Source organism: Platichthys flesus, chromosome 9 (genome assembly GCF_949316205.1).
Source record: "Platichthys flesus chromosome 9, fPlaFle2.1, whole genome shotgun sequence".
In the NCBI taxonomy this organism is placed as follows: domain Eukaryota; kingdom Metazoa; phylum Chordata; class Actinopteri; order Pleuronectiformes; family Pleuronectidae; genus Platichthys; species Platichthys flesus.
This window is the reverse complement of record NC_084953.1, coordinates 11941868-11967653: the sequence shown is the minus strand read 5'-3', so window position 1 is coordinate 11967653 and position 25786 is coordinate 11941868. Positions and strand designations below refer to the sequence as shown.

The window sequence follows — 25786 nt, the reverse complement described above, 5'->3', positions numbered from 1 at the left end:
GTTGGTCGAGTTTAAATTCAATTCAATCTGCAAAAAAAGTTGTTTGTTTATTATGGCTTTCCACTGGAAATCAAACCAAAAGATGAATTATAAACACTGATGTAAATAATTTGTGAGTTCTTCTGGAGCTCTGTGTGTGTTTGTGTGTGCGTGACATCAGTCCTCGTGCACGCCGTTAACTGGAGGAATTCAGCAGTGAGACCGGCTGGCACGCGCACACACGCCCTGTGCGTCACCGCGCAGAGTGGAGGAGTGGAAGTCTCTACTTCTCTTTCTCCCTGTCCCGCCACCACCTTCACTTCACCGTCTCATCAGCTCAGAGGAAACATGTTCATGAGCTCGACACGAAGCCTGTCGCAACCTCCGGTCTCCTGACGCGCCGCGGCACACACTGCGCTCCACTCCTCCGCAGGTAAACTCACCTGGACACACTTTGTTCCCTCTCTCGGCTGTTTGCACCTGGACTCCTATCGGTGTATTACTTTATTATATCTGTTGTCGTTGTTCCACGTGAGCTCGCGTCCCTCTGCCACTCACAGTGTGTCCTCTGCGAGTTCCTCTCCTCTTTACTGGGGTTGATAAGTGGCTCAGGTTGGAGAAAAGCGAGTTGCACAATAAGAGCAGGCTCCTCGACGCAGGCAGAAATCCGTCACTTTATAAGATTTGAATTCTGTCTTGCAGTTTACCTGAGGGAATGTGTTTGCACAGAAATATCACCATGGCCACTATCGCCTGTAGTTATGGGACTCATTGTGATTTCATTTCCATTAAAAGGGCTGTGGCATGTGCGCTTGGCTTTGGAGACCAGCCAACAAGCCTCTTACCCAGGAGTTATTTGTCCTTGAGAAACAAAAAAAAGTGATAAACTAGAGGAGTAAAGCTTCTCAGTTCAGACCGAACCTTGTCTAGTTTTATTTCTTCGACAGAATGGCTCAAAACTGGATTCAAAGTCTTTACAAGGCATTTGGAAGTAAAGGTTCTGAAATTCTACGGCACTTTCCTCAATTGTTAATAGATTGATAGGTGGATAGACAAGAGCTCCAGTGATAAATACATTTTGATGATTGATTCATAAAAATGTTTGAGCCAAGATATCAAACATCTGCTGGTCCCAACTTCTCAAATGTAATTTTCTTTGAAAGTGAAATCGATTTTTCGTGTTTTGGAATAAACCAAGAGATATATAATCAAAATAGAAATAGCTGTGATAATTTTCTTTTAGGATTTCCAAAATTTGTAGACTAAACATAAATGAATCAGGTTAATTGATAGTCAGAAGTGGCAGTGATATTTAATGTCGTGAAGAGGTAGAAGTCTGCTATGTAAAACATTTTTTTGTTAAGGAAACTTATTATTAAGATGCCATAATTAACGTTTCCCACTTCTCTTTCCACAGAAAATGGAGAACCAGAGCTGTCATTACAATGAGACCATGCGGTTCTTCTACAATAATAGTGACGATGAATGGGCCAGAAAGCCGAACCAGTTGATTCTGGTGCAGGTGGTGGGCTCGCTCTTCTGCTGTTTCATCCTGTTTTCCAACTCCATGGTCATAGCCGCTGTCATCACCAACAAGAAGTTCCACTACCCGTTCTACTATCTCCTCTCCAACCTCGCCGCCTCAGACTTCCTGGCGGGCATCGCGTACGTGTACCTCATGTTCAACACCGGGAAGGTCTCGCGGAATTTGACAGTCAAAGAATACTTCTTCCGCCAGGGTCTGCTGGACGTCAGCCTCTCGGCCTCGCTGGCTAACCTGCTGGTTATAGCTCTGGAGCGCTACATCTCCGTCATGGCCTTTAAGGTCCACAGCAACCTGACGAAGAGGAGGGTGACCCTGCTCATCGTGCTCGTGTGGGGCATCTCCATTTTCATGGGGGCCGTGCCGAGTCTGGGCTGGAACTGCATCTGCAACCTGGAAAGCTGCTCCAAGCTGGCGCCGATCTTCAGCCGGAGCTACCTGATCTTCTGGTCCATGTCCAACCTGGTGGTGTTCCTCGTCATGGTGGCCATCTACATGAGGATCTACGGCTACGTCAAGAGGAAGACATCGATGCTCACGCCTCACACCAGCGGCTCCATCAACCGCAAGAGGACACCGATAAAGCTTATCAAGACGGTTATGGTCGTGCTTGGTGAGTGACTCGCGTTCAAATGTTTGATCACACAGAACAGAACATCTCCTGCATTAGTAAGGAGTCAGCAGCTGCGGGGAGCTTTTCTCAGGGTTTATCACAAAGTCCCAGAGTCACCGCTGAACACACAGGACTGTAATCTGTGAAGGAAACCTTGAGCAGAGCAACAAACCAGTTGAGTGCTTGTATCAGTCATTTTAAAATAGAAGAGAAGAAAAGGAGTCAGCTAGAGTCTTTAAATCATGGTCTTTGTAACTCGTCCTGTGCTTCTCACTTGGTTTTCTACGCAGTGACTTAATATTAATTTGCAGTGATGCAGCTCATACATTTTTCATAATGTTTAAAAAGTACAATTCTTGTTTACAAGAGCTCATTTTTCAACAAATATATTCGTCATTATCTTTAGCATCTAACAGAAGCTGCTTTCAGACATTAACCTGACATCTTTTGAAGGGGCTGTACGTGGGAAACGCAATGTCAGTTGTCCAAGTAGTAGAACAGTCTGAGTGAGCCCATGTGAGAATGCAGCGGGAAAAATGTGCTTAAATCTAACAGCAAGTGAGTGAGCGTGCTGGTGACGATTCTAACATGGGGCAGAGACGCAAACATTTGAGCAAAACTAAGAATACAAATATCTGAATAGGAAGAAGAAGAGCCACACACACACAGAAGGCACAGACACCAGGTTTCCACAGCGACATTTCTACTTTATGTCGCACCACCTCTAAGTTATACCCAGTGCCTCCCCTCACCTACAGTGTTCTGTACATTTTGATGTTGTTGTGAATGCATCTGAATCCAATTGCATTCTTCATATGTCTGAAAACGGCTCCGTAGTGAAGGAAGCAAACACCCAAAGGTGTTCTGTTAATGTGCAAACACCAGCTGGAACCAGAGTCTTGCATTTTTGGGATTTCAATGCTTGTTTATCGGTTATCAACAAATTTTTTGCCCCATTACTACTTCTTCTTATCTTCCATTTCCCAGAATTATAAAGCTAAAAAATGCTGAAGCTTCCTTTCCTTCTCATGCATTTCCATGAGATGAGGCAGCCAGATATCCCAGGATTCTTCTCCTTTGTTTACGTGTTGCAACAGGATACCCTGCAATAGAGGCACAGTTCCAAACTCCCTCTGCTCCCAGCTAATGTCCTTTAAAGAAAGGAACAATGGGGCTGCTCCAGAATATCCGGCCAAAACCAGATTTAACTGCAAACTGTCACGCGAGTGTAACATGTATGTTGCCCTAATATCAACCTGAGGAAATCAGCTGGCACAGAAGCCTCATAGAAAACGCTGCAGGTTAGATGAGCACACACAGTTTTTTTTGTTTTCATACACTCTTCATACAGTCACTGTCGTGCTGTCGAGATTTTGCAGAGTCGCGCTGCAGGATAACCTATGTGCCATTTGTTCTTTGTCTCTCTGGGCACTTTCCCGGGCGGATGGCTCATGACTGGTCCGTGTGCACGGCAGCGTAGGAGCCGTCTGCCTCTGCACACACTTTATTCTAGACTGCTGTGTAATTATCTCTCCCTGCAAGGACACTGCTCCTCGGCCTGTGTGGCGTACCATCCGCACCGCACCACTCTGGCCTTCAATGAATATCCCCTCCTCCCTACACCCAAAAAGAAAGAAAAAAGAAAGGGGAACCTATACTTGAGGACCTTGTCAATTGCTTTCAGATGCAGTTATTCGTAGCTTGGGTACACAACTGTTATCTCTTAATCTTTTAAAGTGTCCCTCCACTCCAAAGAAGTGCTTTGCTTATTGCTTCTTCACTTGTTTTTTTTGACCTTGTCATCTTTGGACTTGAAGGTTGTTTTCAGACTCAAGTGGAGGAGGAGGAAAGTTCCTTTGTTTTCCCTTTTATTGTCAGTGTAAGATGTTCGAGCAGGAGTTTCATCGTGAAGTCAGCGAAAAGACATCTTTTGTCCAGAGGTTAGAATAGTTGATTTTCAATGAAGGAGAAGGATGAATAGTTTTTGAATTCAGTCGTTCAACAACATCGAACAGAGGGAGAACATTTGTTTATGTCCAGCAGCTGTGATATGGACTAAAATGCATAATCGATGTGATGAATACGATGGTGATGGTGGAGAGAAAAAAGGAGGAAATTGACAAAAAAGAGTCTTAGCTTTTGCTCCAGGTGATCAGCAGTCTGCTCGGGTGGAAAAAGCAACTGGACAAACCAGTTGAGCGCTGGATGAGATGTTTATCAGACCCAGTCTCTGTGTCTAGCCTGCACTAAAGGACAAACACGGGTGTGTAAATTTGCACTTAAAACAATGATTTAGTTAATTAAATGTTTAGACCAATACGATTTAAGAAAAAGCTTCTCTTTTGATCTCTAGCTTACATTTGTATTTCGCTATTTATTGAACCAGTTCGGTACAATATAATACTTATGGTTTAATTATCATAAAAAATATCCTTTATTTGTGGGATATACAAGAGTGTTAGGGTTTGTTGAAGTGACTCATAAATCTGCATCAGGCTGATTCAGATTTGGTTTTCATTCTGCAGATCAGGGGTGGGAACCTTTTTCCTATTGACATATGTTTACATTTTTTATTACTTCCTTTAAGGCCCATATTTCGACAGTATAACCCCCTAACCTCTCTACGGCAGTGCTTTGTCAATCTTGAGTAAACACATTATTTTAACAGGTGTCAGTTTTGGAGGCCGTAGGTCGTCCGAGTCAGAGATGCGGACTTTAGCGCACATCTCCTCAGAATGGAAAAACCCTCAGGACGTACATACAGATTCTGGAGCTCAGGCAGAGGGAGGTTGTTGGACCTTAAGCTCTGAACATTTCGTGTTTGTGTAAACAGCTTTAAAAGTTCCCTTTTTGTTTACTTTTCATGTCCTGAAACCTGTCTGCAAATAACTGAAGGAGATTTCCTAACTTACCAACACGTTAATTTACAAATCTCCTTCTGAATGAGGATTTAGCGTCTCAGATGTTTCACTCCCTCGCCATCACGTGCACGTTGTCTCCATCAAGATGTGATATTGGGAAAGTAGTTTGTTCGGCACCCAACACTGAATCCAAGTGAGTTCATTCAAGCTGTAATGATGCCAGAGACTGGACTTGTTCTATTAACGGCTGGTTGTCTCTGTTAACTTCTCACACTGGCACGTCTTAAACTTGAACAACAAAAATAATCATCCGTCCATTTGCCTCAGGGAAACATAACAATCTGCATAATCTTTTCTTTTCAATTCTCTACAGTTCCCATTGATGTGACCTGACAAGCGTGGACATGTTATTCTACTATATTTATGATGTTATTTTTCTGTGTGAGCTGCTTTTTTTTGTATCTATGAATTTTCTTGCGGGCTCTATACGTTCCCGGAGGCCGGAGGGTCCCTTCCACTGCTTTAACTGCAGCCACCATTGTCAAATGATTCCCAAATGGAACATGTGCCCGAAATGTGTTCTCAGAACTCCTAGAGTCTGAGATTAAAGAGGAAACTCTGAACATGTGGCTTACATGAAAAGAAAAACTGCAAGTGAAAGTCCTTTTTTAAATGGGTTCTCGCTTAAATTCCATTCAGTTCCTTATTTATGTGCTCCATCAGAGACAAAGACATCGGCTGGATTTAAAAAAGAACAGTTCAAAAAAGGAATTCTCTATAATATATGGCAAACTGTTTGACTTTCAAGCAGAGATTAACGTAGATCAACATTTCTGCCAGAGTCTCTCTGTGTTTATCTATATGTATCCACCCATGCATGTGTGTGAAACAAAGAAGAAGTGTGTTTAATGTGTGTAGGACAGTACTTGTGTTTATTCTGGTGACTTATTGAAGCTGCAGACAAGTCTCAGCATGTGGCTTCCTTTCAGTTCCACTGAATCTCCTTGTAGTTCTGTTTTGTGCCCAAACAAGTTTGAGAGAGTTTGAGTCAGCCTCATAAGCTGCCTCAGCATTAAACACAGCACAGTGACTATTTAACATAATGACTGTATGTTCTGTGTTATAGCTTCATTAGTGGAAGTAAATGAAACCACCAAATTATTCTCATTTCCTTTCAAATTGTCTTCCGCTTTTTATTACCCATCTGAGCTGAGTCAGTTGTTCTCATAACTCTGACATGGAGCAGGAGCAGGGTAAATTCACGGACTCTGTTAAATCTGATGAAGAAACAATGGATATGTGAATCAGTGAAGCCATTACTCAAAGAAAAATGCACAAAGATATCTGCACAAAGATATCTCGTTCCAGCTTATTGAATGTGAATCTTTGCTGCTTTTCTTTATTTCAAGACATATTAAATTGAATATTTAGGAGTTTTAAAATGTGACGGTTGGTTTCTGGAAAACCAACCGTCTTATTTCGTAGACTAAATCATAGGTCATTTAGCTCCATCCTTTATCTGCCTCTCATCCTTTGGTTATTGGGGAGCTGGAGCCAGTCCCAGCAGACACTGGGGCTGGTTGCCTGCATTTTGCAGGGCGGACATACAGAGACAAACAACCATACACACCGACAATTTACATTCGGAAGCGGGAGAAGACCCACACAGACATGGAGAGAACAAAACTGCTCAAATAAAGTGAAAAATGAAGGTTTTACTGGTTTCCAGGAGGTTTTCACCCCTGAATGTTGATTTGTTGTCTGGTTTATTGAAAACCACTGAACTTGGTGAAAGGTTGTGCTCTGGGTCAGGGACAAATTTTGGTGCAGATGCATTGCAAGATCAAATCTTTCACTGTTTTCCCACAGAATAATTCATGGATCTTGAGGGGGAGCTGATAGCTATGAGTGTGTGAGTGGTGCAACTTGATTGACTTGGTCGGAGGTGTGCCCACTAGTTTGACTTAAAGGTTGGCACTCTTTACTGGCCAGGAGCAGGAGGGGATTGCTGAGTTAAGAAATAGTCCTGTATGACTACAATGAAAATATACATAAGTAGCCGTTTTGTTAATTGTTACTAAAACTTTTTGGTACATTTTCGAACAGTGACACACATGAAGGAAACCTGCTGGAGAAAGTGTAAGAAGAATCTGTTTTGACTTTCCCTCTGTTATTTGTCCTGCAGGGGCCTTTGTGATTTGCTGGACCCCCGGCCTGGTTGTCCTGCTGCTTGACGGCATTAACTGCGATAGCTGCGATGTCATGAAACTGAAACCCTGGCTGCTGCTGTTGGCCGTACTCAACTCCGTCATGAACCCCTGCATCTACTCCTACAAGGACGAGGAGATGTGGACCACCTTCAAGAACCTCCTGCGCTGCATCGGAAACGGGACCCGGCGGCAGCGCTCCACGAAGGCCAACGCCCGGCCGCTCAGCTCCGCTCAGGACACGGGCAACAGTCAGCCACCGTCGGAGGAGATCAAGAATGAGGATCAGGGAATACTCGAGACCTGAATAAAATGGAACTTGTGAGGAGATTTTCTTCTGGCCAGCGTTGGCTGGACGTACCTTTCATGAAGATTAAGATTGGAGATGACTTGAAAGAGGAACAAACACACTTTCTCTCCAATGTTGCCCACAGATTAGAAATACTGATCTTGAAGAGACGCTGCAGGTTAACTGTTCTAGATTCCGAGGCTGGGGGGTGAGATGGAGATAAGAGACTTAAATGCACTAATAATAACTAACAATGGATGCAAGGATGTGCTTTGATTGTTTTTTTTTCCAGTTTTGTATTTCCACTTTTTGATCATGACTCCCATTTCCATATAATGAGAGATGGCTGATGCATTATCCATCCTTTTTTGGAGGCTCCCTCCTCCTCACCCCTGTGGCTTATTTAAACATGGATGATACTATGCTGCAATGACTGAAGAGCGAGGCCACTATAACGGCACATACATTTCTACTTTTACCTCAAAATAGGGTCAAACGAGTGATATGTAATGTTCTGTAAAAAATAAATGGTTGTCTCTTCAACAGTTGAACAATACTCAAATTATCCCCTTGTTTATAGGCGGGTACTATAATGTTTTTAGGTTTTCCTGAATATGGCATGGTTTCCTTTTTTAAAACACCCAGTGAGAATTGCTGTAAACTGCTGCACTGAATGCATCGACTTTTATTTAATTTCAGCTGTGGGATGATGAGCATGCTGATTATTTTTATAGCCATTTAATCCCCCATTGGTTTGTGAGGCGGTTTTGCCTTTGGGGAAGAGCTAACAGCGTCACTCCTCTCTGAGCCCGGCTCTCCTCTTCTTGCGCTTTTATCAGCTCACCTCAATCAACAGATAAACTCTAACCTGCAGCACTGCGGGGCAGGCAAACTTGTTCACCCTGTAGCATTGTCACACATCCGCCTCAGCCGCCTAAACTCACTGGTGCTGCTCTGACGAAACAGCTGCTCGCCACGAGAGTCGAGGGATTGTAAAAAATGACGTTGCGACACACTGGATTCCTGCTGAAGGTTCAGCATATACACTGTGTGTCCGTACAGGAACTGAAGAGCATACGACTGAACGCTGCTCCTGCTGTGACGCCATTGAAGCCTTTCTTTGGGGGGGGGGGGGTGTAGGAGGCCACATATGAGCGATTTGTGTGTGGAAAGGTTTACAGCTTCAGTGGTGTTTCTTTATTGAACTGAGGTTACTCATGATAATTTCCTGTGTGACTGTGTCTTTTATGTGTTTTATCTGTTTAAATTCACGAAAGTGACCTTGCTAAACAATTTTAGTTTCGAAACCACAACATGTACGATGTGTCTGTTTTCGCTTGATGAAATAACACGATAGAGAAACAGCTGCAGCACAGAGATTAGTTTCACGACAGCGCTTATATTGACTTTTACTGTGTAGTTATCTAATGTGAACATCAGGTTGAATGATTCACAAGTTCAGGGTCAAATGATATGTATTTAAATATATATAATGTGTTATTATACTGTTTCATATAATAGTGTATAGTAATATCCAGATTGTGACTTAATCCACAACTTTTATTATATTTTCTGGTTTTTACTAAGCTCGACATGTTTAACCTCTGCAGCAGGGGGGCTCATGGTCTGTGTCGGTCAGTTCTTTGACCAGACCTCCTCTATGTTCCAAACGGAAATGTCGCCACTACTTTTGGATGGTTGGTCATTTACAGACATTCATGGTCCACAGAGGATGAATCCTTCTGATGGTAGCAAACCCCTAATGTATCATTTAACACCTCCAGCAAGTCAGTGTTTTCACTGGTCTGATGAAATGGCTCAACTTCTGTTAGAAACTTAGCTAAAGAGAAAATATACTATGGTTGCCAACTCTCAGTATAGCACCACAGTGTGTTTGATATTTGTGGATTTGACCAGAAAAAAATTGGCAAAGACGTTCATGTCCTTCTCAACATGAATTGAATGGACCTATTGTCATCGTCTGGTTATTTGAATCCGTACTTTACTTTATAATCAGTTACAATCAGCCTGTGCTGTGTTTAGCGCTAATTATCATTCTAATGTAATATGATCTTGAACATGGAATTGTATGATGCTGTTTGCACAACAATGCAAACAACGTCAGTGCTAGCGTCTTAGCCTGCACAAGCTTTTTTGCAGCTTCACAAAGCTGTTAGAGCGGCTGCCTCTTTCGAAAATGTCGAACACACCACCCACTTGGCACCTGACGGCAACCAAACCAGCCCATAATGTTACCTGCAAATCCTGTTTGACACACCGAGTCCCCTCCATTTTAAAGAAAGAACTGGCAGTAACAGATATTTGGTATAAGCCTAAATTCTCCAATGTCGGTGCACTAACCAAAGAAACCGTGAAATCATTATCCGACACTGCTATTACATGACTTGCTTTGTGTTGAGTAAATGATGACGTCCCACTGCCTGAGTGTTCCGACGTTCTCGAGGAGCCACTTCAGGATGATTTACCCTTTTGAGGCCTGTTGATGAATGACCTTTACTTTCAAATGACCCCTGTCTCCGACTGGACAAAGCTCCAGAGGAAAAATAATCAACTCTGAAGTGGGAGGATCAGGATTTTCCACTTAATTAGGCGGCAAACCACTTGCATCAGTGCAAGTGCCCCCCCATCCCACCTGCCAAATAAAAGCTTTCTCCGCTAAACCTGACACTATTTGGTGTACAGGAAATAAATCAATAAAGTCTTGTTCTGTAAACATTAAAGAAAAAGCCTTTATTACTGTTCCAAATGCTCATTGGCCTTTTCGGGGTGAATAACCAGAAGTAACGGAATTGCAATATATATATATATATATATATATATATATAGGCTTGTATATGTCTCTTTAATTTGTTGTATATACAGTTTATACAGTATTGTGGCTTTTTTCCTTTAATTGGAGATACCTGCTCTTCTATCCAATTGTGACGTTGCATGTGATGTAATATCCATAAGTGGGTCAAGACCTTCAGGCCGCAAGCAGACCATGTGACTTTATTCACCATCACATCTTTTTTAGTGAGGCATCACATGAAAGGGACTAAATCTAAGGGACTAGGACATGACTCGACTCATTTAGTCAACTTCCAAATGTTATTGTGTCTTAGCACACAAGACACAATGTGTCTTGTGTGCTAAGACACATAAGACACATTGTTAGCATACATCGGAAATAGGACGTATTCCGCAGAGTTAGCATACATCGGAAATAGGACGTATTCACTCTAGTTCATTTCATGAGTTGATATATTTTTGTTTATCTTTATCTACTAGCCAAAATTAACACCCATGTGCAAAAAAGCTCATCTTTTGAGACACGTATTTCCAAACAGACACTTATTTTTCTTTCTTTTTTACCTTTCTGACACTATTTGTATTTATCCTGTAAATGTCACTCATTCAAATGTTTTATTGAGAATGAAGCAATGTTGTAGTCTAAAGGTGAAACAAAAAAAAGTTGAAACATTAACATGTGCTTTGTAAATTATACACACCGTTGTCTCTATGTAAATGAGTAAGCGCTTTTAAAATGTATGTTAATATATTCTGCACACTGTATACATGGTAGCTCTGCTTTTGCCATAAATCCTTTCAATCCTGTTAAAGATTCAAACCTTCACTTGAGTTGACGAACCTGTCGCTTCCTAACTTTCCCTCTTCACAGCCATAAACCCACAGATGTTTGCATTTCCCCGTCTTACTCGAGGTGAAAGTGAGTTGCATGACAACGCAGGTGCATGACTCGGCATAAATCAAGGAAAGGTCCAACACTGTACATTCTATCAAAAGAAAAAGACTCCGGGTGTAAAGACGTTTGGTTTGACTCGATGAAAAGTCATGTGGTTTCTATTAAGGCCGTGCTGCATGTCCTCAGCAGATCCCCCTGTAGACCTGTCGTGACTGTCGCTGGAAACTCCACTTTGAATTCCCCCAAAAAACATGAACTGTAATCTGTTTGGTGCGGTGACCCTTTTATTCCCACAACTGTGCTCTAATTACGCATTCCTGAAAAGCCAATTAAATTTCCCAGATGTTCAAGAAATGCTGTCTCTTCTGGTTTGTTCCTAATCTCGGTGGAAAAACAGATGTAGGCGGCGGTGGAGAAGAGTTTATCAGGATTTGACGTTTTTCTAAATATCCCTTTGCACTACAAAGACGAGACCTAGTTCAAAGTCTTGTGTTTAGATTGAGTTATTCAGCTGCAACGGCCACGGTAATAAAGATCCTCCTGCGTGACAACCCGGTGTGTTTGAATGCAAGTAAACACAGCTTGACACTCTGTACGCAGTCTGCCTTGTGTCAACACTCCAGGCTGCTGCTGCTGGTGGTATAGTTCATGTTTTCATGTCACACTTGTACACAAATACCAACCGATCATCAGTTGATTTTTCAAAACCCATCTGAGTATTGTTTCTGACCATGGGATTCTTGTCATGGCCTCAGGTAACCATGTTCTAATGAGGAATGCCACGTAACAAAGGAAACATCGTCCCAAACTTGTTTTGTGAACGTGACAGTGACCTGGAGGAATTTCAATGGCCCGTCGAGCTACCAGATCTGAATTCACTGGACCGTATGTGAGATGTGGTAGAGCAAGAGATTCATAGCACGAATGTGCAGCTGACAAATCTGCAATAATCATGTGATGCAATCAGGTGAAAATGGATCATAAACTCGAAGGAATGTTTACTACGTCTTGTGGAATACATGCAACAGTGAACGGAGGCTTGTTTGAGCAAAGGGAGGAACTGATCATGTCATGAGAACTAAAACAAACTTGTTTTATCTTGTTTTTATTACAAGATAAATAATCTTGTTTTTATATCTCAGAGCAAGGCAAGTTTAAGCTATTTATGCTTTTTAGTTTTGGTATAGAAGCATATTTGCCAGGAGTACTGAGAAATAGATGACTGGACAGAACAGGAGCAGATGTTCAAATAAGACATCAGGTTGACAGGCAGAAGACTTTGAAAGAATGTGATAATATATATTTTATCATGACAGAATATGAATTCAAAACTGTTATTGTCTGATTCTCGAGTGTTCATGTGTAACTTAGGGTTTGTTTTATCAAAGGAGCAAAGCAAAAAACACTAATTTCAATACAAAAAACTTAATTAAGAGTCCCTCAATCAAACAATAACAAGTAGTGTGGGCTCACGGGAGTTGTTGTCTTCACCACTGCCATCAAAAGAATTCGGACTAAAGCAGTTTTATGTAAGAAATCAGTTTTATGTTCAGCAGACGCAGAACCTCTCAAAGCAGCTGCGAGCGGAGCTGCCGCCAATATTTGCCCAACTTGCATCTCTGATAACTTAAGATGTTCAATAAATAAAATCCTAGTTGTAGTTAAAAACGGATGTAATAAATATATGTGACTTAAAATTGGACAAAAGTCAGTTTTGAACACTACTTGCAGATAAGTCCCAACACTAACGCATTTGTGAAGGGATACAACACTAATAAAAGGTAAAATTATGGATGTCCGACTTACAGATTTGAAAATTGCTGGAAATATTGGTATGATTGAAGTACAGAACTTATCATATCCTAACCATAACCCTAACAGAGCAATGGTCAGGTGCAGCAGAGACCTCGAGCCGACTCTGACCTGTAGGACAGTGAAGGTGAAACAATCAATCTGTGATTGGAGAGCCTCTTCTACTGATTGGACAATTAGGGACAAGGGTGAAGGGAGAGGGGTCTCAAGGAACATACCCCCACCCACCCACAGACACACACACACACACACACACACTCAGAGGGGGAGATGTGGTCATTCACCTAGTCCGTCAGTTTACAGCAGGTCAGGCCACAGCAGCAAACCTCCTCATGGCTTATCGGATAGCAGCATCCCTCTACCTGTGTTTCCTGTTGGTAAGTTCTCCATTTATCATGTTTTTATTCGTTTAACACCACAGCAGCTTTTATTTCTAGTGAGGATCATTAATCTACTAAACCTATTAATACAATGTTCTATTATGTGATATGAAATTTGACTTAATACAACAGGGGATGGATTATAAACAACTGTTTAAATTGAGCTAATTAAACTCTCATTTTTTGCTGTGGAACCCCTCTTGCTTTGTTGCCTTGTCAGAAACACTTGCTGCTGTGGGCATGTGATCTTGTGTTTTTTCAGTATATTGCCCTTTTCTTGTAGGGCTGCTTTACCGGATAACAAAAGATTGTATATGATCAGTAAAATAACAATATTGAGATTTTTACTTGTAAGATACATCTACCCCAATGTTTTACTTGTGTTGTTGATGTTGCTGCCGTTTGATTTTACCTTTTCTTATTTTGGCTTCAGACCAACAAAGCTCTAGAGAGTTGTCTTTGTAATTTGGCTTTACCGGGCTTGACACACTGACAAAACACTTTGTACTAAAAAGGCTTTTTCATACTTCAAGTGCAGACATGAAAAATACAATAAATGCTGCTCTGAACTGCAGGGAGTAAATGGCTGGCACGACCTGGACAACACAGAGTACGACTGCTGGCCGATCAACAGTCCAAATGATTACAACATGATTAACTGTGGTGGTAAGTCTGCTTTGTGCATTGATTTGCTTGTTTGTGTGTGTTTTGTGTGTCGCTGCAAGTGAAACGGAAAAATGTGATGTTGTCTTGCTCCGGCTGAAAAAAAGTGAGACAACATTTGTGCAGCGTTAATTACAGTGACTTAAGAGGTGGGGCTGCACATTGTATAGCTGCTTGGGAAAACCATACAATGCATGTGCAAACAGTATCCATTGGTGAGTGCGTGCTCGCTCTATTTGAGTACGTCCAGGTGATGTGCATGTGTGTGCTCACAGGTCTGGAGATGGCCTGGGTGCAGCGGCCCCCGGAGAAGGTAACCAATGGGGAGGAGTTCAACGTCTCGTACACAGTGACGGCCTCAGATTCCTTCTACCAATACGCAGTCAGGAACAAGATCTTCCAGTTTAGGTGAGTGTGTTACATAAACTCCTGTACGCCTGCCCACACACACACACATTGTTTTCGAACACATCTGTCCTCCTATGGCTCAGTCGTTAATTCAGTTAAAACTTTAAACGTTTTTTGTGATTGTGTGTGTGAATCTGGTTTGTGATGTAAGTTGCATTAGCTAGATAAGCACTGTATAAATACTCACCTCCACCATAACTGTTTCTGTGTAATAATCTGAGAAGAAACGTGAGAGACTAAATTAACCACAAATACAGATACAGAAGCAAACATTTGTTTCATTATCGTGTTAAGCTCAATTAAAAACTGGTGGAGCTCCTGGTTCTTGTTTGAGCTTCCATTGGTAAATATCATGACTGAGAGATGAATGAATGCGTTTGTCTAACGATCCATCCTCACGTCTAGTGATGCGTCAGAGGCAAAGAGGTTCTGCCATGAACACGAGTGCCCGGCAAACTGGAAGAATGCCAACGAAATGAACTGCTGCGTGTATCATGCGAACATCCACTCCTGCCCTCTGGGCCTCATGGTTGGTGTCACCCATCCGAGCCGTGAGGCTTCACCTCCACACTCCAACACACCCTGTCATCATCTTCTGCTCTCAGTGTAATAACACATCTCAGCCAGCCAATATGATCTTGTTTGAGCTTTACTGTTGATCTATTGTGTTACATGTAATTGAAAGTTTGTACCACCCCAATCAAGAATGTGACAGGCGGACAAAGGACAGACAGATGAAAACATAATGCCTCCAGCGACTGGCTATTAGAGGCATACAAACGTGAATTTTCTAATCTGCAGAAAAGCTTTTTCTTGAAGAGCTGTTCAATATTTTATACTTCTAGTGTTTTAGTCCAAACTGCACAATAATTTAGGATTTAATGGTATTCAAATCAAAATCAAAGCATACCAGTGTGTCTAGGTCAGCAGACACTCCTCAGAGAGCACATTCTGGAACAGCCTCTCCTCAGCTGTTGTTCTCCCTCTTCACAGAAACAAGGTGGAATCTGTGGCCCGTGGATCCCTGACGATGGTAAAATAGTGACTCACACTGTTTCCCAAGCAGGAAAGATGTCCCAGAAATACTGGACTTCAAAGGTGAGCAGAGCCAAACTAAATGATTTAAGATAATTGATCATTTCTAACATGTGTTGAGAACATGTGTCGTATTTATCACAGATCCACATCAAGTTAGTAACTGTATATAGGCAGAGCTAACTACAAAGTAAAAGCAAAACTGGATTCATGTTTAATACAAATAGTTTTTTGTGCATGGTTTAAATCAGACAGAACAGTCCCTTAAAGGATCAGCTAATAACATATATATCTACAGCAGGGATTGTTTACATTGATTTCTATTCATTTCTACTTGTTTTTTTAAATATTATCCTCTTGTTTTATGGATCCGATCATTTTTCTCAGCATAGTGTTAATGCCCTGTAGCTTTTATTGGCAAGCAAGACTTTAGATTAATATACAACCAGACTCTTCCACAGTTCAACCACACTTTGTAACGTGTCATTTAGGTGGTGCTGATCCATGTGGGAGTCACCTCAGTCATTGCTCATGTAAAGATAGGACAGATGCACGCAGCGCTGGAGTCCAAAGTGCTTGTAGTCAGTGCCCAAGGTCAGTGTGTTACTGCTTACACATACGGTGTGACCACAATACAAATGTCTGTCTGTGACACATTGTATTACATAGATAAGTTGTTATATCAAGAACCAATGTGGGCAAAGTAAACTTGTATTTGACCTTGCAGTAGAAAGTTGGTTCAAAACAACTTCTTCTATCAACTGATAGGCAATAAGAAACTTAGATCGGTACTTGCTGGCAGAAACACAGACAACCGTCTGCCTGAAGGAAAGTTATAACATACATACTTTATTTATCTCTTTAGGTACAGGTGAATGTGTGTCTGACAGTGGTGGAAAGTAACGTATATTTACTCAAGTGCCGTACTTTACTTATGCTGCTAATCCTTCTTGGGTTGTCCGGGAGCTGGAGCCAATCCTAGCTGACATTGGCTAAGAGGCGGGGCTTAACCTTTGCAGTTCACCAGTGTATCACAGGGCTATACAAAATAAATTCATCACAGACATTACAATGTGTTATTATGGGTAATATAAAACTCTATTGATCCCAGGGGGAATTTTGACTTTCTATAAATCTGTTCCACCTTTAAGTGTTGAAGCAGATGTCACTGCATCGATAATTCTAATACAGTTATAGTATATATAATGTTCTGGACTGAGCCATTATGCATACTTTTCTTTGATTCTTGTATATGTGTATTATGTGATTTTTGTGGCCAAGTTTTTTTTTTTTACTGTGTGATAATCGAGTAAAAGATGTGGTTATGTCCTCCACTACTGAGCGCAGTGGGTGGTAAACCTAACATGTAAACTGTCTGACTGTTTTAAGTCTGTGGGGATGACGTCTGCGAGCTGGAGGAAACCTGTCTGACCTGTCCGGCAGACTGCGGCATCTGCCCAATGTCCATCGCAATCAAAATAGCCATCGGGCTCCCGGTCGCCCTCTTCAGCAGCGGCTTCATCCTGACCATGGTGGTGAGTCGGTGCAACACATGTTCACAAAAACACAAAAACACACACAGGAGATGTTTCATATGCTCAGGGTTTCTGAATTGTCTTCCCTGCAGTGGCTTCAGTACCAGAAACAAAAGATGTTTTGGGATGAAAGCTGGATCATCAACTACAAAAATATCATATTCGGTAACATGAAGTTTATAATGACACCATTTTCAGATATATTTACACAAGAAGCCTACATTTGATGAAAGTCAAGCCCCCTACTTTCAAGACTTTCTCATTAACTGTACTGAAAAGGAAAATAAGCGTGTCTGGCAGAAATCTTCAAGTATTATTGATACATCCTTTATGACATGTGACGTATCTGCAGCTGCTTTTAATGTCAGTTCCAATTTTTCATTTCAAGATAATAAAGAGTAACTAACGTGTCAAGGTTTGGTTATGGTTAGGGTTGGGGTACTTCTATGTGAGGTTTGGGTTGTAGGGTAAGAGTTAGGGTACGGGTCCTCCGATGTGGGGTTTAGGTGGTAGTGTTAGGGATTAGGGTTAGGGTCCTTCGATGTGGGGTTTGGGTTGTAGGGTAAGAGTTAGGGTTAGGGTCCTTCAATGAATTAGATTGAATTAATTCTTAACCCTCCAACAAACCATATTTCGTGAAATGCAAGCACTTTTATATTTCATTAGTCAAAATCATCCAAGCTGAATTACCAGTGAACTGTGTCCATGTCTAATGTGATACTTGACTGTCTGACCTCTGCAGGTAGAGTGTGCTGGATAGGCAACGGCAGCACCACCAGCCTGCAGCAAGTCAAGAGTTACTCCACCATCAGTCAAACTACTGATGTGACCGTGTGCACCGGAGTCAGTAACTCCTTCAAACAAGGCATCATACAGCTAGGCATATAGTGAGAAATGTTTTTATTTACCTATTTACAGTAAATGTTCATGATTCTACTGTTGCTATTCAGCTGACAGAGGTAAAATGTATTTATTCTGAATGTCTTGTTTAAACAATCTTAACAATCTGGTGTAAAGATTTGTTTAAAAATCGTTTTTTAATTACCTAGAATCTCATCACAGTTTCACTTTTATTAATTTATTTGTACGATAAAATTGAAGAATATATTACTTGACTTACTAAACAAATTAAAATGAATAATGTTTCTTTCATATACTGTATTAACAGTGCATTCTGCAGCATATTGCAGCATTTTACTAAAAAGCTAATATCTCATAGACAAGTAAATCTTCAGAACCTTTGCTATGACACTGGACATTTAGCTCATGGGCCTCCCATTTCCCTACTTACATTTCCTACTACTTCTTGAATACAGTCCACCTGACAATGTATATACTGGAAGAGCAAAACCAAGGGATTGCCTGTATGCCTCTATAAGTCCTAAACTCTTCTAGAGCTGCCCACTCAGCAAAACTGAGAACTTGGTGAAGCAAGAACCTGACGGTCCCTATGGCGGAAGCCCATGAGATCCTGTATGGGGCTGGGAGAGTGTAGAAGAGAAATGGGAAGTGCTTGCGCTAAATTTTGATTGTCATAGATAAGGGTCTGAATACCTATGGTGTCACTTTGTTATCCTTGAGTATGGAGGATGGGGGTAAAGCGTCTGAGTGCTTTCTGAGCCCACTGGGTATTTAGGTTTGAGTTGATGACTGTACAGTAACTGTCTTGCAGCGATGGGAGGACGGTGGCGGTGAAAAACCTCCAGAAGAAACACTTCACCCTGTCGAAAACCATCAGGAGGGAGGTGAAAGAGGTCAGGTGAGGAAACTCCTTCACAGAGATTTGAATGAGATAGGTTGTGGGTTGTACTTTTAGCTCATACATTTGGTTCTTCGTGATCGTTAGACAACTGGACCACCCCAATCTGTGCAAGTTCATCGGGGGTTCCATCGAGGTTCCTTATGTGTGCATCATCACGGAGCACTGCCCCAAAGGAAGCATGTCTGACGTCCTGCTGAATGACGACATCCCCATCAACTGGGGCTTCAGGTCAGAGAACTATAACTAACCCAAAGTCATATTCGAAAGCTGAGGATCATGGCTTTGTCATTGCTTGCTAAACATGAGAGATTTTGTAATGACACACGCTAAATGAAACTTCTCCAGGAAATCCTTTTACATCAGTTCTTTAATTAGGTAATGAGGAAGAGCTCCATGCTAGACTCAATATTAAACACAATATTTATAAAGACTCAATCAGGCTCAACTGTCCGTAATGCAAAGAAATATAAATGATGAGAAACAGCTATTTTTACCGTAGTGTTGTGGATGTGGAATAACCCAAGGGTTTTAATGAATCTAGGCACATGTGTTTATATATTCACAACACGTTCTGATTTTTACCTTTGATTGCAAAATAAACACTTCAGACATACAATTATATATGAGACTGTTTCCCCACAGGCTGTCGTTTGCCACCGACATCGCCCGCGGGATGTCCTACCTCCACCAGCACAAGGTGTTCCACGGGAGACTTCACTCCAGAAACTGCATCATTGATGATCGCTGGGTGTGCAAAATCTCAGGTAACCAAAACATAGGGTACATCAAGGCTGTTATTGAATCACAGTCTGAGTCTGGGGTGCAATAGTTTCAGACGTTCTCTGATCTGTGTTCCAAGTTAAGATAAAATGTTTTTGCCATTTTTATTTTGTTTAGAGCAGTTACACACTTAAATCAGGAGATTAGAGGAAAGTCTTTCTGACTGAACTTAGCTAACTTCATTTCTGATAAAGTCGCTCAACATACACAGTTCAACTACGAACAAAATCATCTTCTCTCAGGAGTCATTACACCACTCTGTCTCATCCTACACGTCAGCCATGTTATTGAAAAACATCCTGCATCACCCTGCTCTATACTTTCCTCCAGATTATGGGCTCACAGCGTACAGAAAGGAGGACTTTGAGGCCGTTAGTAACGGCTTCAACTGTGGGGATATAAACCGTATCTACTGCGCTCCAGAGGTCCTGCTGGGCAGCAGCTCCAGTATAACAGCAGCGGCAGACGTCTATAGGTGGGTTTGAATGTGCAAGCAGTGAACGAGAGAGTTATATTTGGACGCAGTTGGATTAAAGATGTAGAGTTGTTTACACACATGGTAACCCTTCTGTACGTTCCCCTCGTCTCCGCAGCTACTCCATGATTCTGGTGGAGATTGCGACTCGCTCTGACCTCATTTCAGTGAGTATGACGGGCCTCTTTCTAGATTACAAGCTTCAGGTCCTTTTGATCTTGACTGTGTAACCAGCAGTCCTCTCCAACAGGAGCAGACTGAGGGCATTAAGATGGATATCATGTGGCGCCCCCCTCTGCCTGAACTCAAATCAGGAAAGGCAGATACTGACTGTCCCAGTCAAGGAAATTACTGTGAGGTAATAGAATAAATATAGCTATAGATGCGTAGTACTTGGAATATTTTAATAAGGCAAAAGAACATGATGTCAGAAGTTCATATTGTATGAAACAATGATGTCTTTCTGTCTTTTCTGGAGCAGCTCATAAAGAGGTGCTGGTCTCAAAACATCACCCTGAGGCCCACATTCGAGCAGGTGAGGAAGATGCTGGACAAGATGAACCCACACAAAGTCAGCCCAGTGGACATGATGATGAACCTGGTAACAACCCTCTGGTCAAATAACATAGAATAACAGGGATGGAAGTATATATAGGTGGGAAAGCTTTGCTGTCAGCTGGACTCATGTTCGTTTGAGACACTGACAGAGTTGTTTAACTGCAGATGGAGAAGTACAGCAAACATCTGGAGGCCATAGTGGCAGAGAGAACACAGGACCTTCTTCAAGAGAAGCAGAGGACGGATCAACTGTTATACAGTGAGTCAGGTTTACTGTAAGCAGTGATGTGCAGGAGGCCCAATGATTCATTACAAGCTGAAAAATGTTATTCAGGTCTGATGATTAAAGACAAACTATAAATCAGATAAGCTCAGTTGTTTCTGCTGCCATCTAGTGGTGCAAAGGTTGCATCTCCTTTCCCAGCCACTGCTCTTGAGCGAAACACTTTCCAGGAATGTTTTTGCACAAACACAGCTATACTTTAACAAATAATATATGTGTGCAGGTATGTTACCGAAACCGGTGGCTGATGACCTCCGTCAAGGTCGAACAGCAGAGGCTCAGACCTTCTCCAACGCCACTGTCTACTTCAGGTTTGTGTCCATCTCATGGAGCTGTTTGATTTTTGTAAACGGACATTTATGCAGTTAGACGTCCAGTTTCTTTATTATTTAGTACATAAAAGCTGATAAATAAGAGATGATTAACATTTTGTTGCTTCCACCTATGACAGCGACATTGTTGGATTCACCCAGCTGTCTGGTTCCAGCACTCCCTACCAGGTCGTGGACTTCCTCAACCAGCTCTACACCACCTTCGACGACATTATTGACAATTACGATGTTTACAAAGTGGAGACAATAGGCGATGCTTGTGAGGATGTTGAGATTACTTCTGCTAAATGATAAACATGATAATGATAAATTGAACAATAAAAAAGTCAAAGAGTCAACCGTGGAATTAATCAAAAAAGTGAAACATAAGTGAATGAATGGCAAATTCAATGACTGTTTTTTATACTAAAGAGAATCTGAATGTTTTTGTTTTGCTGTTTCATTATCAGTGAACCTCTCCCTCTTCCTGTATTGTCTCTTATCATGGAATGACGGTTGATTGTACAGACATGGTGGTCTCTGGGGTCCCTCAAGAAAATGGCATCAATCATGCTGGGGAGATAGCCAGCATGGCCTTGGATCTGGTCAGCGTCTGCCACAACTTCAAGATTCCCCACAAGCCGGACACGCAGCTAAAGATCCGTGCCGGCATCCACTCAGGTACTGTGACCATCTCATTGTGTCAAGCCTCACTGAAACTTCCAAAAAAAAACATATTAAGTTAACCTCTGGTTAACTTAATATGTTTTTTTAAGTATAAATTCACGAATTTGCAGGATTCAAAGGTTGCAGAGTGAGTGTAAATGCAGCATAAATTGTAATATTTTAGTTTATTAAGTATTCCTTGTCAGATAGATTGAGTGAGAAATGGAACAGAGGAATGTTTACAGCATCACGTGGCTCATTACATCTGACCCAAGTCCTCACATTCAGTATCGTTTTACAAGAACATGCCCATAGCAAAGAAACGCTTTATGAGGACTGGAACCATCTTTACGGGTCTCAAAACGCTGAGCAGATCAATTTTTACGACATATATGATACCTGCTTTTTATTTATTTATTTTGTCACCAGAAAAAAGATTCTGTATGGATCAGCTCCCCATTTAATGTTGCAACGTTACAATCCTATTAATCTGGGCATTGAAATAATAAAAAAAAGAGGATCAATGGTCACAATATTTGATTTGACACCTTTGTCTAGTTGTATTCATAGACTCCTATATGTATAAGTAACCAACATTGAGGGTATGCTCCCTTTGAATAACCTCATATCCATATTCAGGATTGTGTCATACAGTGCACTAAGTGTTATCAGCCAACTGATGCTTGTTTACACTTACTGCTGTTTGTCCCGACAGGACCTGTGGTGGCCGGAGTGGTCGGCACCAAAATGCCTCGCTACTGCCTCTTCGGGGACACTGTCAACACGGCATCACGCATGGAATCTACTAGCGAAGGTGATGATTAGTAAAACACACAATCCAAGTCTCAAAGTGGAGCCGATTCAATTATAGACAAATATCAGGTTCAATTTTACTGTACGAGGTATGGATCTGTATGAACTAATTCTGCTCTGTTAATCTTTTCTAGCGCTGATTATAGAGTTTAATTGGCTTCAAAGGTGGAGTTATGACATAGGAATACGCTGGTGGGATATCAGATGTAAAAAAATAAAAGTCTGAACTTTGAAGATAAATGTTCTTATGTGGGATAAAGTGTACCCAAAGCCCAGAGAGCTATGTAAGGACAATTCGAGTAATTTGGCCTTTGTACCTTTTGAAAACATGCTTTTAAGTCGCCATGTATAAGAAATATGAAATGACTCCAAGAAGGTGACACAATGAGTGATTAGAGAGAGAATTCAGTTTTTTCTTTTATGCCTAACAACATATAGACCTTTTCATTCACGTTATATCCATAGCTCTGAAGATCCAGGTGAGTGGGGCCACGGCTGACCTGCTTCACACGCTCCGAGGTTACGTTCTCACCTGCAGAGGAACACTTGACGTCAAGGTGAGATAATCAAACGCTCCAGCTCTTGTTCGTAGAGTCAGTGTGTTAAATGATATTATAAATAAACACTGACTGGGATGACAAATACATGGCCATGCAATGTGCTGCATATTTAGCTGCCTGTTGCTGTTCTGTACATGGTATCGTTGGGCATGCCCACACAACAAACTGCACAAAGGCTCATGCTCAGCACATTCCTGTCCATGATCACGGGGCTTCTTGCATAGTGACTGGACGTTTTACTGCATTAGAAAACAAATCTCAAGAGCGTACATACACATCCACAATGTCTTGAGCTGACACTTACTTGTGATGTTTAAAGAGCTTATATTTGGGGGGGGGGGGGGGGGGTTTCAAGCCACTATTATATCAGATAAAAATGTGTGCCCCACCTATGAAACGAGGAAAGCGGGAGTATGATGGAACTGAGATTTGAAAAGATTGGAGGTTTAAAACTTCCCCCCGAGGTAAAACAGATGGGGTGTGTCTGGTGTTTGCTCTCTCTCTTTTCTAGAGAGGTATTGTTGGATCCAGTTCTACTTGCTTCTATTCACGCTGTAACCTAAGAGCTCTTATTGTTGGGTGGTGCCAGTGTGATAATGGGGGAGGGGTTTACTCATCAGTCCCAAAAGCCATTGCTCTAAGTGGCCTCAGCTGAAACTAACCTCTAACCCCCTCCCTCATGAAACACTTATGGCTTTATCACTTAAAAATGTATTTGAGTATGACTTGATCTTGCTTCCATTCATCTTGACCCCCCACAGGGCAAGGGGGAGATGACAACATGGTGGCTCGAAGCAAAGAGAAACGACTACTCAGACCCGCTGCGCAGAACATCTGAATCCAGCGGCGTCCCGGTACCAGTTAGTGACTAGAGCTGTGGAGCCTAAAATGTGGTAATAGGAAAAGTGGTTTGGTGTAGACATAATGAGATGTAAGATTAAGAATAATTATAATTTAGATGTCACACTGCACTGTAAATATACCACATGTTGATAGTGTCAAAGTGTGCCTGATTGTGTTTCCCTATTATATAAAGCTTCATTAGCATGGTAGCTGTCTGAGGCACTTTTCTGTTTTCTGATGAATTACTGCGAAAGGAGTTTATTATTCACTGCCTGAAACTAAAGACATTGCTCCTACAGTAAGTTTAAAAATGGCATTACTGAAAAATCTACATTTTTACTAACAACTGGAATGTAACACTACACCCAGGTGCAATTAACAAGTGTGTAATGTCAGTGTTGCCTCCTGGAAATGTAAAAGTTGTCAGTTGAACCTGTTTGTTTGTCTGCTCTGTAAAGGGGGATTCTCCTTCAAATGGATTTACAAATCATTTGAAACCAAAATCTTCTTCTTCTTCAAATTCTGTGTTTTCATGCAGATTAGATTTGACACATAACACTTACTCGTACATTTTGTAGAATGAGAACCCACAGTTTTCTATACTTTAATGTGTTAGGTATTTCTTGTCCCTTGCAGTGCTGTTTATGTTCCGTATTAGTGATTATATAATTTACATTAAAGTTACTTCCAAGTTATAATTTGGCTCATTCTTCTGGTGTAACTATATATTTACAAGTACAGAATAATAGAGAGATACTGTGCAGTCACCTCTTTATGTCAAGGTGTGGTATTTTGGTGTTCATCCTGACACATGTAACTGACTAATAAAGAATAATATTTTAAAATGTCAGTTCTGCCTCTATATTTGTGAAGCTTTGCAAGCTGTAAAATATCGTAAAGCTTTTCCCCGACCCATGATGCATCTAGCCACTCATGTGTTTCATCAACCGTCATACTTCGCAGATCAACATTTTGTGTGAATCTACAAATTTCAGATTTACTCACAGAAACATCATATCATCACATACAGTGAAACTTGCTTTGCCTCGGACTATTTGGAAAAGTAAGTAAAAATGTGAAGGGACAAAGAATGTAAATGCAGTGTAAGCATTGTATGGTTTTAAATAGATTAGGGATAATATTTTGAATTTATGAAATGATGTTCACAAATATTTTCATTATATGTACAAAATATATATATGTATATATTTAAATCTCAAATACATTTTGTGAATGTGTTGTCAAACTTTGCAGCTGTAGAATAATTTTGCATTTGTGTGCAAACGTTTCGCGCACACATCTACTTTGCAGAAGTAAATAACACTAAATGAATGTATTTTGAAAATGTGTCTGAAACAATCTTTTATGTCTTTATTCAAATCGCAGTACTCTTGTGTCTTTTTTGACATATTTGCCTCCATATTAAATAGAATAAAGTTCATCTAATTTGATTAATATTTTAATAAGCATCTCAAATGATAAGGACACAGCAAAATATTTCTCATCAATCCCAAATTAAACTTTTTATACTTTGATTGGAACAGAATACCACACACATGACTGAGACCCTCACCACTGACCACTGACTCACCATGTGCCATCTATTCCAAACTCCTTTAATAAAACACACATTGCTAATATCAATACTTACATGTGGACCTTCGCTCCTCTGAGAGCAGCCTGCAGACAACAGCCAATTACACC

General features: G+C 41.2%; 2 protein-coding genes across 2 annotated transcripts; both read left to right on the top strand.

Annotated features, from left to right (window-relative positions):
• Positions 1 to 219: 219 nt before the first annotated feature.
• On the top strand, positions 220 to 10246 carry lpar3 (lysophosphatidic acid receptor 3). Its single transcript, XM_062396073.1, has 3 exons — positions 220 to 412; positions 1397 to 2135; positions 7182 to 10246. Exons 2-3 carry the CDS (start codon positions 1400 to 1402, stop codon positions 7508 to 7510), a joined length of 1065 nt encoding a protein of 354 aa, XP_062252057.1. The 5' UTR covers positions 220 to 412; positions 1397 to 1399; the 3' UTR covers positions 7511 to 10246.
• Positions 10247 to 14332: 4086 nt separating this feature from the next.
• On the top strand, positions 14333 to 24932 carry LOC133961108 (atrial natriuretic peptide receptor 2-like). The gene is made up of 21 exons (XM_062396070.1): positions 14333 to 14461; positions 14867 to 14990; positions 15455 to 15559; positions 15988 to 16090; positions 16886 to 17031; positions 17124 to 17196; positions 17774 to 17918; positions 18704 to 18790; positions 18878 to 19021; positions 19436 to 19557; positions 19904 to 20048; positions 20167 to 20215; positions 20299 to 20406; positions 20530 to 20649; positions 20772 to 20865; positions 21113 to 21200; positions 21341 to 21480; positions 21729 to 21881; positions 22582 to 22680; positions 23145 to 23236; positions 24001 to 24932. Exons 1-21 carry the CDS (start codon positions 14337 to 14339, stop codon positions 24109 to 24111), a joined length of 2373 nt encoding a protein of 790 aa, XP_062252054.1. The 5' UTR covers positions 14333 to 14336; the 3' UTR covers positions 24112 to 24932.
• The last annotated feature ends 854 nt before the right edge of the window (positions 24933 to 25786 follow it).

What these genes read in the sequence shown, in the direction of transcription:
- LOC133961108 (XM_062396070.1), top strand. Translation starts at nt 14,337, where the DNA reads ATGGCCTGGGTGCAGCGGCCCCCGGAGAAGGTAACCAATGGGGAGGAG. An exon ending in CTACAAAAATATCATATTCG is followed by an intron (nt 17,197 to 17,773) that starts GTAACATGAAGT and finishes TGACCTCTGCAG; the next exon opens with GTAGAGTGTGCTGGATAGGC. An exon ending in GCAGCGGCAGACGTCTATAG is followed by an intron (nt 20,049 to 20,166) that starts GTGGGTTTGAAT and finishes TCGTCTCCGCAG; the next exon opens with CTACTCCATGATTCTGGTGG.
- lpar3 (XM_062396073.1), top strand. Translation starts at nt 1,400, where the DNA reads ATGGAGAACCAGAGCTGTCATTACAATGAGACCATGCGGTTCTTCTAC. An exon ending in GACGGTTATGGTCGTGCTTG is followed by an intron (nt 2,136 to 7,181) that starts GTGAGTGACTCG and finishes TTTGTCCTGCAG; the next exon opens with GGGCCTTTGTGATTTGCTGG.